Genomic DNA, 17,935 nt, shown 5'->3' with positions numbered 1-17,935 from the left:
TGACATCCCAGAACTATAATGAGCAGAAGAGTGGAATTGGGTTTTATAGTTTCATACCCTTTGCCCCATATTCCCTTGGTATGTTATAAAGTAGCTTCACAGCCATTTTATTTGCTTTCAGTTCCTTTATGAAGATGCAGAAAAAATTTAAAATATAATCAGTCTACATAGAAATCATTAAGGTTTATGAGTCTTCTTTCATACTCATCTTAAACAGTCTTACAAAATTATCCTTGGATTCCCTTAAGCATTTTCAAGTGATATCTGTCACTTGCCTGCATAGAAATCCCCAATCTCCACCTATAACTAACTCTTCCAAATACAACTGCAAAGTAGTTTGCATCATTTATTGAGTCATGCAGTCAAAATGCAATGGGGGAAGAATGCTGTGGTGGTCTTGAGATGAGAAACAAGTTGGTAAAGATGTTGGCACTTCTGAGGTAGCCGAGCACTGATTTATTTAACAAACAGCATTGAGCATTTATGTGGTAAATGGTGTGGTTTGAAGTGGTGAGGTTCGGAGCCCATGGCCAAGAAAGAATCCTTGAGACCTTCCACGGTATTTTGGAAACAAGGTTTCCAGGATCCTAAGGCGGCTAGCTGTTGTTAGGCAAAGGTCATTTATTACTGCTTAGTAAACCCTTAGTCATGTGACCCTTCAGTTGTCTATTAGTGGGCCATATGCTTGGAGGATGATTGCTAACCTGCATCTTGGTGGATGGAGAAAAGGAAGTTTCCAAAGGAATTTTTGTATGTTAAAGAAGACTTACAGGATCCTGGGGGGCTGGCCTTTTGCCCTCAGCAAATTGTCAACATCCAGGCAGCTGAGCTCCCAGAGGAAGGTCACTCTACCTGTTTCAAGGACTTGTCAATGGACTGTAGGCAGTAAGGAAATTTAATTTTTTTCTTTTGCCTTTGTTTCCTACATCAATAAACACGAGGTAGGGAGTCAGAAATATAAAGGTTAAGAAGGCTTCATATCTGCCTTCAAGGAGGTCCCTCAAGTAGAGTGACTTGTGTTATGTGAGAGGCACACTAGAGAGAATCAGAGACATAGGATTGCTGCCTTCTGCTCTAGGAGAGTCAGGGAGGATTAACCAGGCTGAACACTTAAGGGATTACTGGGCCCTCTCTAGTCAAATAAAACACTTCAGGCAGAGACAGTTTTAAGAGGCTGTGGTGCATTTTGGAAATTGTAAGTAGTTTGGTGACTCAAAGGGCGAAGTGAGGGCATGCCATGTTGATGGGCCTAAAAGGGAGAAAAGAGTCAGGGAATCCCAGAAGAATTTTCTGCCAGAAAGTAGCATGCTCAAATGCATAATTTAGAAAGATTACTTTTGGGTTTTTTTCCGGGTCTTTTTGTTTTGTTTTGTTTTGTTTTGTTTTTTGTTTTGTTTTGTTTTTCAAAACAAACTGAAAGGCAGTGAAGCTGACAGCAGAAAGACCTGTCTGGAAGCAGCTGCAGCTATCCAGGTGATGATCAGTGAGGACTGGCCTATAGCAGTAGGAAGGAAAGGAGGCCCAAGAGCAAGAGAGATTTCAGTGGCAGAATGGATGGGTTCTGAGTACCAGAGAGTCAAAGATTCAAGTGAGATGTAAGCCTTACCCTTGATAAATTCATCTCGCTGGGAAACACGAAAACTGCCAACCTCGCCATGCAATGTTCTATTCAAAGTGCTATATTCACAGTAGGGTTATCTCATCCTATGAGTCCTTCTTGTGGGAAATAACAGAGGTTCTCTGTGGGGAGTTGGAAGGGTGGGGAATTTCCAACTGGGAAAGATTCAATCCCAATCATTCTTGATGTGGATGATTAGAAAAGGGAAGAATTTAAGGTTAGAAAATACATGTGGCTGTAAAGCAGATGGCAGAAAAAAAAGAGAAGTTTTTGCAGTAAAACTTGAAGAAAGATGAGAGAAAGGAATCTTAAGCCCCAGAACCATACTTTGGCAACTTCTTCGAGGAGGAAGAAAGCCAGAGATGTGTGGAGCAAGCTGCCAGTGTCTGCTCTGGCACAGTGACGCGAGGCACCAGCGCTAAGACTACACAGTGGCATTCTGGATTATTGGGACATGTTTTTGAGAACTGTCAGCCAAGAATACCAAGTTTCCCCCAAATCTTTGTCCATCTCATGCATCCAAATTATTCTTCATTTCTGTGACCTCAGCAGGACCTAGGTGACAGAAGTACGCAAATCTAAAAAAGTGAAAGCCATCAAGTCTAATGCAGAGCCAGGCAAAGAAAGGAAATGCATCTATACGTAGTTGTTGTGTGCATGGCATTTGCAGCAAAACAAAAGTAATTTGCCAGCGATGTGTGAGATTTTAGGGCAGGGAGATTCAGAAGTTTCTAGTAAATGAGGGTGGGTAACTGGGAAATAGTAATATCCATTATTACTTACTTAAAGTATTTCAAGGGGGCTTTTCTATTTTCTCTTTTTAAGTATGCTTTTTATTTTAGTAAATATAAATATTTGCAAGGGATTCACTTCTGATCTTGCTCTGTAAATCTTTATTCTGTATCAGGTCTTAAATTTGAAAATTGCAAATTCTACAGAACTATATTCTAAAAGTTTCTAAAAGGGGCAGCCCCAGTGGCTCAGCGGTTTAGCTCCACCTTCAGCCTGGGGTGTGATCTTGGAGACCCGGGATTGAGTCCCACGTTGGGTTCCCTGCATGGAGCCTACTTCTCTCTCTCTCTCTCTCTCTCTCTCTCTCTCTCTCTGCCATGAATAAATAAAATCTTTTAAAAAAAATAAATAAAAGTTTCTAAAAGTTCCAAATGTGCAGATTTCCATGGAAACCCAGAAAAGCAAGAGATTCATTCTGCTCAGAAAGAAATATGGGCTAGAGATGCAAAGGAAAGTGATGTTTGAATTGGGCCTTAAGAATGAGAAGGACTTCACCAAAGAGGCAATAGTAGAGGAGTTCTGGGAAGAGGTAATAGCCTCATGGAAGCATGAAAATACATAGTGTGTTCAGGAAGAGCAGCTGGCAGTTCAAGGTGGCTAAGGCCTAAATTGGCTGGAGAGGAAGAGGAAGGCATTAAGAGCCAAAAGTGAAAAATTATGTGTTGGGGTTATTCTATGAAAGGCTCTAGTAAATTCAGTTGGACAGTCCAACCTAATTTTTACCGGAGGTTAGATTTAAAACTTCAGGAGTTCGTGAGGACTGCTAAAATCGGAGTTCCTTTTCTTCTCCAAGATGGTAGTAATTGATGAAGTTTTGAGAGTTGGTTGGAACTACCCTGAAGGGTTCCACTCTCCCGATAAAAATTAGTAGTTCTTGTGGTAAGGAGATGTTTTAGGAATTGTTGCTAATAGGTACGTCAACAACTTTCAATTGCATAATGCCCCTAAAAAGATCCAAATCTTTTTCATCTGTTTCTTTCAGACTCCAGAAATAGTATTGGCAAATGTTCAGAGAAGGCAGAAATTTGCCAGAGCATACTCTTTAAAACCCCAGCTCACCTCTTTATGGAAACAATCTTAGACAAATCTCTTGCATGTCATTCAGACTGTATTACTCAGCTTTGGTGTCCATATGCATCATGTTATGAATTGTATGCATGTTTAGAAAAACATTTTTTTTTTGGCTTTCTATAACTTGCTCAAGTGCTATAATTTGATCTGAGTCATAATTTTTGGTATTCACCTTTTAGTTAAAACTTTCACTTCCAGATCTTTATTAATACTTCCACAAGGGATTAAGAAACATCACAACATATGAATACTTCGTTGTTTTAAAAAACATAAATTCATGAATGACATTGAAGATTAAAAAGTAGTGCTATTTATAGGCCTTAAGTTCATCCTCCTCCCTACTAAAATCAAATCCAGACATCATTCCAACCAAGACTTTAACAGAGTTAAACAACACAAGTGTCAGGACCTAAAAATCATGGAAAATACCATTGTTGTTTCCATGAAATCAGGTGTAACAATTCAAGTGTTGTTCAAGTTGGGTGACAGATTTCAGTAATGGAATGTAGGGCCTTTTGCTACCTGATTATTTGTTTAGTGTTAGCCCCAAATTAATGTTGATTATGTTTCCAATTCCAAAGCTTGCTCATGCACCCAAATACAATGCTTCCCCTCCCCCCTGACTACTGACTTATTGAAGATAAGGGGAAATAGTTGGTTAGATTTTTTCCACAGCTTATTGGGAGGACCTAGTAGTGAAAAATAAATGGGCTTTGGTGTACTTTAGTTGACCAGTCTGGAGCCCACAGGAAAAGTCTTAGGAGAAAACACTTCGTGTTCCCAAGGAGCAGGATGGAGTCCATGTGTTGTCTGACTCCAGAACACCCTACGTGTATCTTTCAGTTTTAGCTGTTATTGCCAACAGCAATCTTGTTGTGTGGTTCCAAAATAGTTTCTATATGGGGTACCTGAAGGCCCTTCCCATACGCCACCAACCAAACAGCTAGTGGTATTTTTGGATGGAGCCAGGCAGCGTGTAATTTCCATGAGTATTATTTAGAATGAGTTTTCAAGTTCAAACCAGATTTCATGAGTATCTCAGAAATTATCCATAAGAACTGCAAGTTGAATAAAGTTACTTTTTCTCAAATGGATGAAGGTTTTTTTAAGCATCTGTATATTTTTGTGGGATGATTAAAGGCTATTTTTGATCAATTTTTTAAGGGTAGATATCAACCTGTCAACCAAGGATCAGTTTTTAAAGCAATTGTCCACTTCTAATTAGATTTCAAGATGTGTAACTGTTTCTGTTGTCTTTAAAGAGCTAATTTGAGAAGCATTTAGAGGCTCTTTTTATAAGCTTTAACAAAGCATATTTGTCTGCCAGGGCACTGATTATTGGTAGGTATAGGTATTTTCATTCTGATTATTTACTTTCACTCCAGAGCACCAAGGTAATGTAAGACTATGGAATCTAGCACTGATATTTCCCTCCACTCACTCCTCAAGCTGTAAGGAACCTTGCAGATCATCCCCTTCATTTCACAAAAGATGAAATTAACACTCAGAGAAATTAGCCAACTTTCCCTTCCCAAGTTTGCAGAGCTAGTTAATGAAAGAACTAGAACCCAGGCTTCCTGCATTTTATTACACAAATTCTAGGTTAGACGAAAATTAGGTGTGTCCTTTTGTTTTCTCTTTCTCTATTTGGAGATTCAATTCTCCTTTAGTGAACTGCTGAAAACAAGTGAAGAATGCTGTTTATTCACTGAATAAAGAGAAAGAGATTCTAGTCTGCAACAGGTTTTCAAGATCTACCCTTTTGACACAGAAATGTGTTTTTATTACATTTAAAAGAGAGAATACAATAATGGTGTTCTTAAAAACTTAAAAATATGTGACTGGTAGTATTGTGTAGTATTTATTTGATTCCAAATTAATAGAATAGACTTTAAAAATGGATGAATTGCTTCATTTTTTCTCTATATCCTTCCTATACTAGGAATTGAGGTGTTAAGTCACTAAGTATTTTACCAACTCAAGGAAAAAATATGTAAACCTTAATTATATTTATCATCAAAGTAAAAACAGAATAGGACCTTACCTTCTGAGTTTCAGAATTTTTTTAAGTTTTTATTTAAATTCCAGTTAGTTAACTTACAGTTAGTTTCAGATCTACAATTCAGCACTTCCATACATCATCATGTGCTCATCACGACAAGGGCACTTATTAATCCCCATCTCCAATTTCCCCAGTCCCTCCACCCACCTCCCCTCTGGTAACCATCAACTTGGTTCTCTAGTTAAGAGTCTGTTTCTTGATTTCTCCCTCTCTCTCTTTTTCCCTTTGCTTGTTTTCTTTCTTTAATTTCACAGGTAAGTGAAATCATGGTATTTGTCTTTCTCTGTCTTATTTCAATAGCATTATACTCTCGAGCTCTATCCATGTCATTGCAAATGGCAGGAGTGTAATCTTCTTAAACTATATTCTAAATGTTGTATTGTAGACTACCTTTTCATAAAATAAAGTATAACTTACCTGTAAGTGAAGCATTCTTCAAAAATTTTTTATGTGGTTGATAATAGCTCGTTATTTTTTTTTTTACTATGGCTTGGAAACAAGAAGAAATGTTTACTTTTCAAATCATCCTTGCCAGGTTGCCTCTGCCAGAGCAGACGTTCATGGGCTACTGGACAATTGGTCAGTCAAGAAATGGAATACAAAAACTGTTGTGTCCAGCAGAAACTCACCATATAGACATAAAGGTTGATACCATTATTTCTTCATTAAAATATTGAATGTTACAGATTTTTCTATATTTTCCCTGGAAAGAAACCCATACAATCTCAGAAATGACTTGTTCTGAGGTTATTTTAGGTTTAGCTTCTGCTCCAACTCTCAGGGCAATCTGGCCTCTGAGATTAATAATTAATAATACTCAATGTATGTAATTACTAATGGCTAATAAAATTCCTAAGAGCTAACCTAAACTAGAGTCAGGTATGTTGTGTGTATGTGAGTTTTGGTATGTTGTGTTTTATCCTAGGACAGTTACTCCATGATATTTGCTGTCATGTAAAGAGGCAAAGGGAAGAAGTATCAGTCATCAGTAGTTGGAACAGAAACTCCATTTTGTATTTCAGGCAGAAAGGGATTTACTGTGACGAATTAGACGCTTATAAAATCATTAGAAAGGACAGAAGAAACAGAAGTCAATGGGCCACCACTGGATTTTTAGTCTCAAGTTCAATGTTCCTGCTTCTACTACCACCCCTGTTGCTGGCAGCTATGTGGCCAAGCAGGATCTGCTAACTTTTTCTGTAAAGAGCCAAACAGAAAATATTTGAGGCCGTACAGATTCTGTTGCAGCTACTCAATTTTGCTGTGGTAGCACAAACGCAACCTTAGACAATATTTTAGTAGAGAAACATGACTATGTTCTCATAAAATTTTATTTACAAAAGTAGGCAGTGGGTCAAACTTGACCTGTGGGCCATTCAAGTACATTTAGTTGGCAGGACCTGAATCATATCCAGAACCCTTACTGGAAGAGAGTATGAGGAATGTAGTTTCTAGACTTCCAGCTCCTGAGATACAGACTAGATAGAAAGGGGCGAGGTAGAGTGTGGCAGGGATGCTACAAGAGCCAATATCTAACCCAGACATTTTTGATAAATTAAGGACAGTACAACATGCAGATATTGAAACTCTGGTTCCATCTATATAGTTTTTCTATATAGTTCTCATCTCTAAGTACCCAGCCCTAATATAAATAACATTATTAAATTAATTCTGCCTGCTTATGTTAATATTTAATACTTTTCACTATGTGTGTGTGTTATAGTCTACGTTTTATAAATAAAAGTAGTGGTTATCAGAAAGCATTTTTTTTATTTCAAATTCCATTTTTTAAATATTTTATTTCAAAGACCTAGGTCCTGCCCTTATTTTCTATATAATGATATAATAATCATTCTTTACAATGGAACTGTATCAGAACCTGATTGATACATTTACATTATTCTCCTGTTTGGGACAGCCCTGGGTCCTAATACTTGGAGTTCAAAACTTAACTTTTGGCTTAAGAAGGAATGAAGTAATGAGAGATCCTGTGGGATTTTATATCTGGTATATTTTGTGAATAAAAAGAAAAGAAAGTGAGAAGTCAAATAAGATAGCACAAATGAAAGCATTTATAAATGCAAGTATATGGTATCATTATTGTTATAGGTACCATGGCAGTCAAAATAATTAGAAGAGTTAATTCAACACGTTGAGTATTTTGAATTTAAACTCTATTTTAGAGGAACTTTAGCTTTTCTACATTTTGGTAACCACCTAAATTCCTTAACCCAGATAATTACTTTATTTTAGGGTCCAGCACTTATAAACATACAGGAATATCCAATAGAAAGATATGAAGAAAGATCCCAAACCTTTACTGAAGAATGTGCCTCCTGGAAGTTACCATTGGATGAAATTAACTTAATCTGTGACATTGCTACATCACGTGGTATGTCAATTTATTCTTTTGATTTTTCCTTCCTGGACTGATTTTTTTTTTTAAGAGGGATTAAAAGAACCTCTAAACATCAAGGAGTCTATGATAGATTCAGTAACAGTGTCATTTTTGGATTGGATAGTAATTGTATGTAATTTAGAACTAATTTCCTGTAACAACCTAACAAAATACTATTGTGGAATCTACATAAGCGCTGCTAACTTTGTATGCATATGTCTGTTTCTCATTACAATTGTAGCACAAAGTTAAACACACCCAGGCATGTGCTAAGAATAGAAGGGGAAAAAGAAAAAGAGAAACATTGGATTTGGGGGCTGGGATTCCAGTCTGATGATTGCATGAACCACAAAAGCCGGGCTGGAGTGATTTGTAGTCGCTAAACTTATTGTAAAGAACGGCAAATAAGGGATGTGAACTTTGGCATCTACATTTCTGGACTGTTGCCATTACCTACTGATTCATGCAATGTTCCCTGGGTATGGCTTAGCAGAAGTTTTCAATTGATGGCAGTTATTAAGTTCCTATTAAACAGAGGTGGTGACAGAGGAAAAGGAGAAAGTCTCTCACTTGCCTTAGATGGGGATCGTTGGGGTGAAAATACAGAAGCAAGTTTTTCCTCTTGTAAGTTCTTTGAATATTGTGTATTCCTAAAAATCAGCTTTGTTGAATAAAAATACGTGCTTTTTTTTGCTATATTTTTTTATTGGAGTTCGATTTGCCAACATATAGTATGACACCCAGTACTCATCCTGTCAAGTGCCCCCTCAGTGCCCGTCACCCAGTCACCCATTCCCCCGCCCACCTCCCCTTCCACTACCCCTTGTTCATTTCCCAGAGTTAGGAGTCTCTCATGTTCTGTCTCCCTTTCTGATATTTCCCACTCATTTTCTCTCTTTTCCCCTATAATCCCTTTCACTATTCTTTATATTCTCTGAATGAATGTAACCGTATAATGGGTGTCCTTTCCAATTGACTTACTTCACTCAGCATAATATCCTCCAGTTCTATCCACGTTGAAGCAAATAGTGGGTACTTGTCGTTTCTAATGTCTGAGGAATATTCCATTGTATACATAGACCACAGCTTCTTTATCCATCATCTTTCGATGGACACCAAGGCTCCTTCCACAGTTTGGCTATTGTGGACATTGCTGCTAGAAACATTGTGGTGCAGGTGTCCCGGCGTTTCATTGCATCTGTGTCTTTGGGGTAAATCCCCAGCAGTGCAATTGCTGGGTCGTAGGGCAGGTCTATTTTTAACTCTTTGAGGAACCTCCACACAGTTTTCCAGAGTGGCTGTACCAGGTCACATTCCCACCAACAGTGCAAGAGGGTTTCCTTTTCTCCACATCTTCTCCAACATGTGTTGTTTTGTGTCTTGTTAATTTTCCCCATTCTCACTGGTATGAGGTGGGATCTAATTGTGGTTTTAATGTGTATTTCCCTGACGGCAAGTGATGCAGAGCATTTTCTCATGTGTCTGTTGGCCATGTCTGTGTCTTCTTTGGTGAAATTTCTGTTCATGTCTTTTGCCCATTTCATGATTGGATTGTTTGTTTCTTTGCTGTTGAGTTTACTAAGTTCTTTATAGATCTTGGATACTAGCCCTTTACCTGATATGTCATTTGCAAAGATCTTCTCCCATTCTGTAGGTTGTCTTTTAGTTTTGTTGACTGTTTCTTTTATTGTGCAGAAGCTTTTTTTTTTTTTTTCAGGAGTTCAGCTTTTTATTGAGCAGCTTATAAAAGTTTAGTCAAAGATGAAGCTTTTTTATCTTAAGTCCCAATAGTTCATTTTTGCTTTTGTTTCCCTTGCCTTCCTAGATGTATCCTGCAAGAAGTTGCTGTGGCCAAGTTCAAAAAGGGTGTTGCCTGTGTTCTCCTCTAGGATTTTGATGGATTCTTGTCTCACATTTAGATCTTTCATCCATTTTGAGTTTATCTTTGTGTCTGGTGTAAGAGAATGGTCTAGTTTCATTCTTCTTTTTTTTTTTTTCTTTTAAAGATTTTATTTATTTATTCATGAGAGACACAGAGAGAGAGAGAGAGAGAGAGAGGCAGAGGCAGAGGCAGAGGGAGAAGCAGGCTCCATGCAGGGAGCCCAACGTGGGACTCAATCCCGAGACTCCAAGAGCACACCCTGGGCTGAAGGCAACACTAAACCACTGAGCCACCCAGGCTTCCTCTAGTTTCATTCTTCTGCACGTGGCTGTGCAACTTTCCCAGCACCATTTATGAAGACACTGTCTTTTTTCCAGTGGATAGTCTTTCCTGCTTTGTTGAATATTAGTTGACCGTAGAGTTGAGGGCCCATTTCTGGGTTCTCTATTCTGTTCCATTGATCTATGTGTCTGTTTTTGTGCCAGTGCCACACTGTCTTGGTGATCACAGCTTTGTAGTACAACTTGAAATTCGGCATTGTGATGCCCCTGGCTCTGGTTTTCTGTTTCAGTATTCCCCTGGCTATTCGGGGTCTTTTCTGATTCCACACAAATCTTAAGATTATTTGTTCCAACGCTGTGAAGAAAGTTCATCGTATTTTGATAGGGATTGCATTGCATGTATAAATTGCCCTGGGTACCATTGACATTTTCACAATATTTTTTTAAAAGATTTTATTTATTTATTCATGAGAGACACAGAGAGAGAGGCAGAGACACAGGTAGAGGGAGAAGCAGGCTCCATGCAGGGAGCCCGATGCAGGACTTGATCCCGGGTCTCTAGGATCACACCCCCGGCGAAGGCGGCACTAAACCGCTAAGCCACCAGGGCTGCCCTGTGAAAATTAATATTTTCACAATATTAATTCTTCCAGTCCGTGAGCATGGAATATATTTCCATCTCTTTGTGTCTTCCTCAATTTCTTTCAGAAGTGTTCTGTAGTTTTTAGGGTACAGATCCTTTACCTCTTTGGTTAGGTTTATTCCTAGGTATCTTATGCTTTTGAGTGCAATTGTAAATGGGATTCATTCTGTAATTTCTCTTTTATCAGTCTCATTGTTAGTGAAAATACGTGCTTTAAATCAGTCTCATTGTTAGTGAATATACGGTTTTGGGCAGCCCGGGTGGCTCAGCGGTTTAGTGCTGCCTACAGTCCAGGGCATGGTCCTGAAGACCCAGGATCGAGTCCCATGTCAAGTTCCCTGCACGGGGCCTGCTTCTCCCTCTGCCTGTGTCTCTGCCTCTCTCTCTCTCTTTCTCTCTCTCAGAAATAAATAAAACCTTCTAAAAAAATACACTTTTTTTGGTAAAAGACTGGTGCTCTTGTGAAGATACTTTACTTTCACTAGTAGAAAATAAATATGGGTTTTGGGGATACGGTCTCAACTTTGGCCCTTGTCACATCTCTCGGGATTGGAAATAAGTATGCTGAGATCCTCTGCCCCACGCCTGTGAGAGGTGTCACTGATCTGGAACATGTTTCTGGTTAACCCTTGTCCTGGCCTTCTTTTCTTTTTTTTTTTTTTTTTTTTCCTTTTTTCTTTTTATTTATTTATTTTTCTGGCCTTCCTTTTCAAAACAACCTTCCACTGCTGTCAGTAAGAATTTGCCCGTAAGACAAAACTCAGATGCTGCCCTTCCTATAATTTGACTCCTTATTTTAGTATTGTCTACATATACAAATTTGAGCTTCTGTTGCTTTTTTCTTTGTTGTTTTTTTTTACCTCTTTTGTATTTGTGAGAGAAAAGTATTTTGAGAGCTTAGAATCAGAGTTATTGTGTATGTATGTGTATGTGTGTGTGTGTGTGTGTATATGTATATATCCCAATCAATCCCATTTGTAAGTCATCCACTGAGTTCCAACTATGTGCTCAGTTTCATGAATCAGATTTCACTGGACCTCTTGACCAGTCAGAAAATCTCTTGCGGGGACACCTAGATGGCTCAGCAGTTGAGCATCTGCCTTTGGTTCAGCGTGTGATCCTGGAATCCCCAGATTGAGTCCCACATCGGGCTCCCTGCACAGACCTGCTTCTCCCTCTGCCTGTGTCTCTGCCTGTCTTTCTCTGTGTCTCTCATGAATAAATAAATAAAATCTTAAAAAAGAAAGAAAATCTCTTGCAGACCACAAAATTAACACCTTTTTGTCATTACAGAAAACGAGGAAAATACCCTCTATGTAGTTGCATGCAACCCCATCACCTTATACTTTATGAATATGGCTGGGAAAAGTGGCTACTTGGTGGACTTTTCTGACATCTTCCCAAGAACAGCCGGTAGAGTTTGGCACCCATTTGTGACAGTGGCACCTCTAGGAAATCCCCTCAAGGATCAAGTGATTCTCCATGAGCAGCAGGTAATGCATCCCAGGCTACTTTTATGGTACAATTATGCCAAGAGTGAGCTATGTGAAGGAAAAGGCAAGAGTGAGTAACTTGCCACATGAGTGAAAACACATGCTTTCGTAAAGATTGAGGAGGGATGGGAGTTGTGTTTTGTCAGTACCACAAAGGAACGCCAATATCTTCCTCTCTGTAGAGACTTAGACCTGACCTGTGACTCTGGAAGCATGTAAGTTAGGGTTTCTCAACCCCAGCACTGATGACATTTGAGGCCAGATAATTCTTTTTTGTGAAGTTTACATTCTTTCTTAGAGAGATAAATGACAGAGGAAACCAACAAATAAATACACCCATTTCAGGTAGTGGTAAATAATATGTAGAAATAAGGTAATGTCTTAAGGAGTAAGTGATAGGGGTTGGGTAGGGGGAGATGGAAGAGTGAACAGTATCAAAGAGTGCTCCTCTTAGGTAATGACGTTGTATCTGAAACCTGAATGACATTATGTAGTAACAGCCTTATAAATACAGTGAATAGACTTGTCTTGGTCTGTTCAGGCTACTGTCACACAACTAGCATAGAACAGGGAGCTTAAGAACAACAGAAATTGGGATGCCTGGGTGGTTCAGCGATTGAGCGTCTACCATGGGCTCAGGTCCTGATCCTGCAAGGAACCCGCTTCTCCTTCTACCTGTGTCTCTGCTTCTCTCTGTGTGTCTCTCATGAATAAATAAATAAAATCTTTAAAAAAAAATTATTTCTCATGGTTCTGGAAGCAGAGAAATCTAATATCAAGGACCAGCAGATCTGGATCTAGTGTCTGGTGAGAACCCACTTCCTACATCACTGTCTCTTCACTGTTACCTTACGTGGCAGAAAAAGCAGGGGAATCTCCTTGGTGTCCCATGTATGAGGGCACTAATCTCACTCATGAAGACTCCACTCTCACAACCTAATCACCTCCCATAGGCTCCGCCTCCTACTACATCAGGGTTTAGAATTTCAACATCTGAATTTTGGAATGACATAAACTTTCAGTTCCCTGCAAGACTACACTGAGACCCTTTGATTTATAATGATGCTCAAGGTCTAGCCACCACTAGTAAGATAGCACTAATAAAGAGTACAGATGCTTAGAATCAGGCTTAAAATAATTCTACACAGAAGATATATATCAAAAAGCAAGTTGTGTTACAATTAGTGAAAATTCAAAGGTCTAAGTTAATCTGTACTATACCAATAGAAAGGAATGTGATGTTTTGCATACTTATTATCTGCCTAGTATCCACCATACCAAATGTATTATTCATTCAACAAATATATATCATGCGCCTATTACTGGTGATGCTGCAGCAAACGAAACACAAAACTCTGTCCTGAGAAGCTTACATTCTGGTGCAGGAAGGTAAATAATAAGCAAAAGAAATCATTAAGTTGCATCTCAAGTTAGAAGATGAGAAGTAAGGGAGAGTAAAATAGAAGGCTGGCAGGAAGATTGCCATTTAAAATAGGGTAGATGGGCAGGGATTGCCTAACTAAGGTGGGGATATTTAAGCAAAGACTTGAGGGAAATAAGAACAGATATCTAAAATAAGAGAGTTCCAGGCAAAGGGAATCGTAAGTTCAAAGGCCCAGAGGCTGGAGCATGCTTTTGTTCCATCTTTAAAGAAGTGTGGTGGGAAAGATTGAGAGGGAGAGTACAAGGAGGTGAGGTCACAGAGGTTGCTCAGCTGGGTGGGGCAGGGTCATGGTGCAGGGAGTGGAGAAGCAGATTGTGCAGAGCCTCACAGACCATTGTACTGTCCTGGGCCCTGCCTATGGGTGGAAGAGGGAGGTGTTAGAGCGTTTCAAGCAGAGGAGTAGCATGACCTGACTTAGATTTTTAAAGAATTTCTCCAGCTCCTCTGTGGTGAATATTCTATAGGTGCTAAGGCAGAATGAAGGAGACTGGTTAAGAAGATTTTTTCAGTGACCCAGCAAGAGATAATTGCAGTTTAGAGGATGGAGGCTGTCAGTAATAGTGGATTCTGGATGTATGTTGAAAGAATTGATAGGATTTCTGAACAGATCGGAGCCATGGGGTGAGAGAGGGTAGAGTTAATTAAGGGCAACTCCAAGGGTAAAGGCACGAGCTGAGTTGAGAAATTGATTTGGGAAGGATGAGACATTTGATTAAATCTGAGGTGCCAGAACACCTGGGTGACTCAGCGGTTGAGCACCTGCCTTTGGCTCAGGGTGTGATCTCGGGTCCTTGGATTGAGTCCCACATTGGGCTCCCCTCAGGGAGCCTGCTTTTCCCTCTGCCTATGTCTCTGCCTCTCTCTCTGTGTCTCTCATGAATAAATACATTTAAAAATCTTTTTAAAAAATAATAAATATGAGGTACCTCTAAGACATACAAATAATTGAGCCTGAAGTTCATTGGAAAGATCAAAACAGGATATACAAATTTGGGGGTTCTTGACACGCAAATCTTCTTGAAAACCGTGAGACTGAAAGAGATCACCAAGGGAGTGAGTGTGGATAAAGAAGTCCAAGCTCTGGGGCAATAAAATATTAAGAAACCAGGGAGATTCAGGGAAAATCAACCAAAGGGACTGAAGATGAGTGGCCAGCAAAGTAGGTGGGCAGCCCAGGGAGTATGGTATCCCAGAAAGCAAGTGATGAACCCCTCAAGGAGAAGGATCGATTATTAAATGCTGGCCATGTGCCAAATAAAAGATGACATACATTATCCCATGTCATTCTTGCAGCAGCACATTGAGGTCACCATTAACCATATTTACATGTGAGAAAACGGAGGCTCCTAGAGCTTAGATAACCTGCCCATTAAATACACAGTAAAACTGAGATTCAAACGAAATTGGATTGGCCCCAGCAGAATTAAACTGCATCCTCCCTCTCACTCATGGCAACTATTTGGGGAAAAGAATAGTTTGAACAGTTAAGACATATTCACAATAGGAAGATATTCAAGAAATGCAATGTTGTTATTTATAAGTATTTAAAGTCACTAGGAGAGCACAGTGTCACCAAGAAGCAATACTTTTAGACCATGTCTAATCAGGAGGAAATATTGCATAAATAACACATGTCAGTGTTTCACTGAGTCAATAAGCCAACTTTAACTTTAGACTTTGTGTAAATAATTATCATAAATTCTGAGTAAATTTTTTTGATTTTCACTTTTTTTTTTTAATTTTCACTTTCTCTTACAAGCAGAGTTACAAATATCCAGATACTGCTTATAAAAATGTGTGTCCAGCACATGGAATAAGGGTTTCACTTTATAGGTTTCTAATAAAACATCAATGCCGTTGAATTGAATTCCACAACGAGAAGAATTTGTCATAAAAAGCACATTTCTTGGTGATTTTTAATTCAGTAAGCCAATTGAAATTTGAATAAGAATCTAAATTTGGAGTATTTATCCAAATGATCCTGCCAGATTTTCAGCTGTCAAATTAGCTGTCAAATCTACACATACCAGTTCTTTGAAAGTACAAGATTTTTAGGTTCTTAGCAAGTGTTATATTTTCTCAAAAGACCTAGTTATTTGGCAACATTGCTCATTAATACTCTGTTGAGTGTAAAGAGGTGCCTAACTTGCATAGCCAGCCTTGGCCTCCTGGTCTTCCTTGCTACCTGACTTGGCCCTTTGACCAGAGTCTGAACCATTTTCTGGAAAACTACCTTGGCACCCTAAGCAAGCATGCACAGCTTGTAGGAACGCTTCTGCTGTACCCTTAACTGCCTCTTCTTTTCCCAGAGAGGATCTCTTAGCTGCCTATTTTATATTATGGCCCTGTTCGGAGATAAGACCTCGTGGTACAGGGAGTGGAGAAGCAGATTGTTCAGACCTCTTTAATTCCATCTGAACAGGATGCATCCGTAAAATTTAGCAAATGGTGAACAATTCTCCCCAACTAGCAAATAAGTGCACTGCCCTCAGTTCTGTTTTCCTTCTCCATTCTGCCCTTCCTGAAAGCAGAGCTAAAATATTGTAGAGAAATATTCCCATTAATTCCTCTATCTCTTGTCTTTATAAAGCATTGCTAAGGATGCATTTCTCTGGCTAAAAAAGTTGTTCAGAACTTCCTCGCTAAAATAAAATCTGAAGTAAGGGAAGGGAAACTTTGCCATGCCTAAAAATAAAGACCCTCCTCCCTTCCCCCTCCCCTGCCATGAGATTACTTATTTCATCTGTACAGAGTTTAGAATTTCAGACTTTAGGACATTGAGGTCATCCAGAGGTTACTTTTCTCCCAGTCAGATACAAGCATAATAAAATTGCTCACTTGCTTCTTCTCCCTGCCCCCCTAAAGGAGCACCAAAGCCACAGTTACACGTACTCAGATGTGACGCAAAATTCTATTTTTAAACTCAGACAGAATATATTATTAGTCATTTACAGAAGGAAGCCATTAACATCTAAAAGGACGGAGCAACAGAGCTCCTTGGTGTTGCCAATTGCTTCTAAAACATTCTAAATACAACAATGGATGAAAATATATGTATGTTTTCTGCCACGTGAGACGATAACAGTTTTTCAGTCCACTTATGCCAAATTATGAGCCTATAAGTATTAGGCCCTAAAAAGGAAGAAAAATGCAAAACCGTACTTATTTTTTCTGCTTCATCATATCTATTTAATCATCTGTTTATTCTTCTGCCTAATTATATTTTGAAATCAAACATTATTTTTAGGACTTTCTTTTGCTTAGAAGAGTTAATATTATCCCAAATGGCTGAAGTGCTATGAAATCATGTTAATGTAGTTCACATTTGCCACACGAGAAAGAGTGTCTCCTTCAAAAAATACTTGCTAAAAAAAGATTTAATCTAGAATGGAGACTATAAATTTTTGACTTAATACATTTTCTTAAGTAAAACTGTTAAGGTATTGCCACCGTTTTTCGAACTCTCAAAGGCCAGAAGTAATACTTCTCATAGGAAATGATGATTTTTTAAAAAAATATCCCTAACGTACATTCTGAATGGAGAATTGCATATTATACCAATGACGCGCTCAAAGAGTGATGTTTGCAGAGAAGCTTAAGCTCTGTCAACATGCTTAGTAGGATTTTTTAATACAGCCACCATCTGGAGTGTAGGAATCTATACAGTACAAATATAATGACTTTAATGCCTGAGCACTTCAGTACAATTAGCTAAGTCAAATAAACTTGAAACCACAGGATGAAGTCCCAGATGTATGGATGAATCATCAGTCTTGTTGCATTTCTTTTCATTTGAGACTGGACTACATAAGACAGGGCAAGAGTGGTGGTCAATTCAACATTGTGTCCTCCTTTATGCTTTAAACCTAAGCTGTTCAGTAACTATTAAGGAATAAGCAAACGGATATTTATTTGTTTCCTGTATCTTGCAAACTATTCATTCTTTGGATGCATTATGACTTCATTTTCCCCAAAGAAAGTTTGTGAAATGGAAAGTTCATACAGGTTAGGACAACTGGAGGAGCCCTAAATTTAAAACAAAACAAAAGAAAATCAAGAAGACAATTGCATAACAATGAGGCCTGAAAAAGAACTTAAAGGTGCCCTTTTTCGCAAGCCTTTTTGTCTAATCTTCAAACATCTTTTAAGTTTTAACCAAAAAGAGCCAAGTTCATTGTGTCTCTTTAAAATATTTCGTCTTTTCTGCCTTTCTCAATTTTAAATTCTTATTCATGTGTTCCTGTTCACTGA

The 17,935-nt window shown here is 38.7% G+C and overlaps 1 protein-coding gene across 1 annotated transcript in view; it reads left to right on the top strand.

Moving 5' to 3' along the window:
- VWA8 (von Willebrand factor A domain containing 8) overlaps window positions 1-17,935 on the top strand; it is a 342,545-nt gene that overhangs the window by 212,360 nt on the left and 112,250 nt on the right. The window contains exons 27-29 of the mRNA XM_041731061.1: window positions 6,079-6,187; window positions 7,797-7,935; window positions 12,041-12,240. Of these exons, the coding sequence (XP_041586995.1) occupies window positions 6,079-6,187; window positions 7,797-7,935; window positions 12,041-12,240 (448 nt within the window). The remainder of the gene's footprint in view (window positions 1-6,078; window positions 6,188-7,796; window positions 7,936-12,040; window positions 12,241-17,935) is intronic.

The sequence above is a fragment of the Vulpes lagopus genome, chromosome 16 (genome assembly GCF_018345385.1).
Source record: "Vulpes lagopus strain Blue_001 chromosome 16, ASM1834538v1, whole genome shotgun sequence".
Classification (NCBI taxonomy): domain Eukaryota; kingdom Metazoa; phylum Chordata; class Mammalia; order Carnivora; family Canidae; genus Vulpes; species Vulpes lagopus.
Note: the sequence above shows the minus strand (reverse complement) of the source record. Positions and strands in the feature narration are given on the sequence as shown.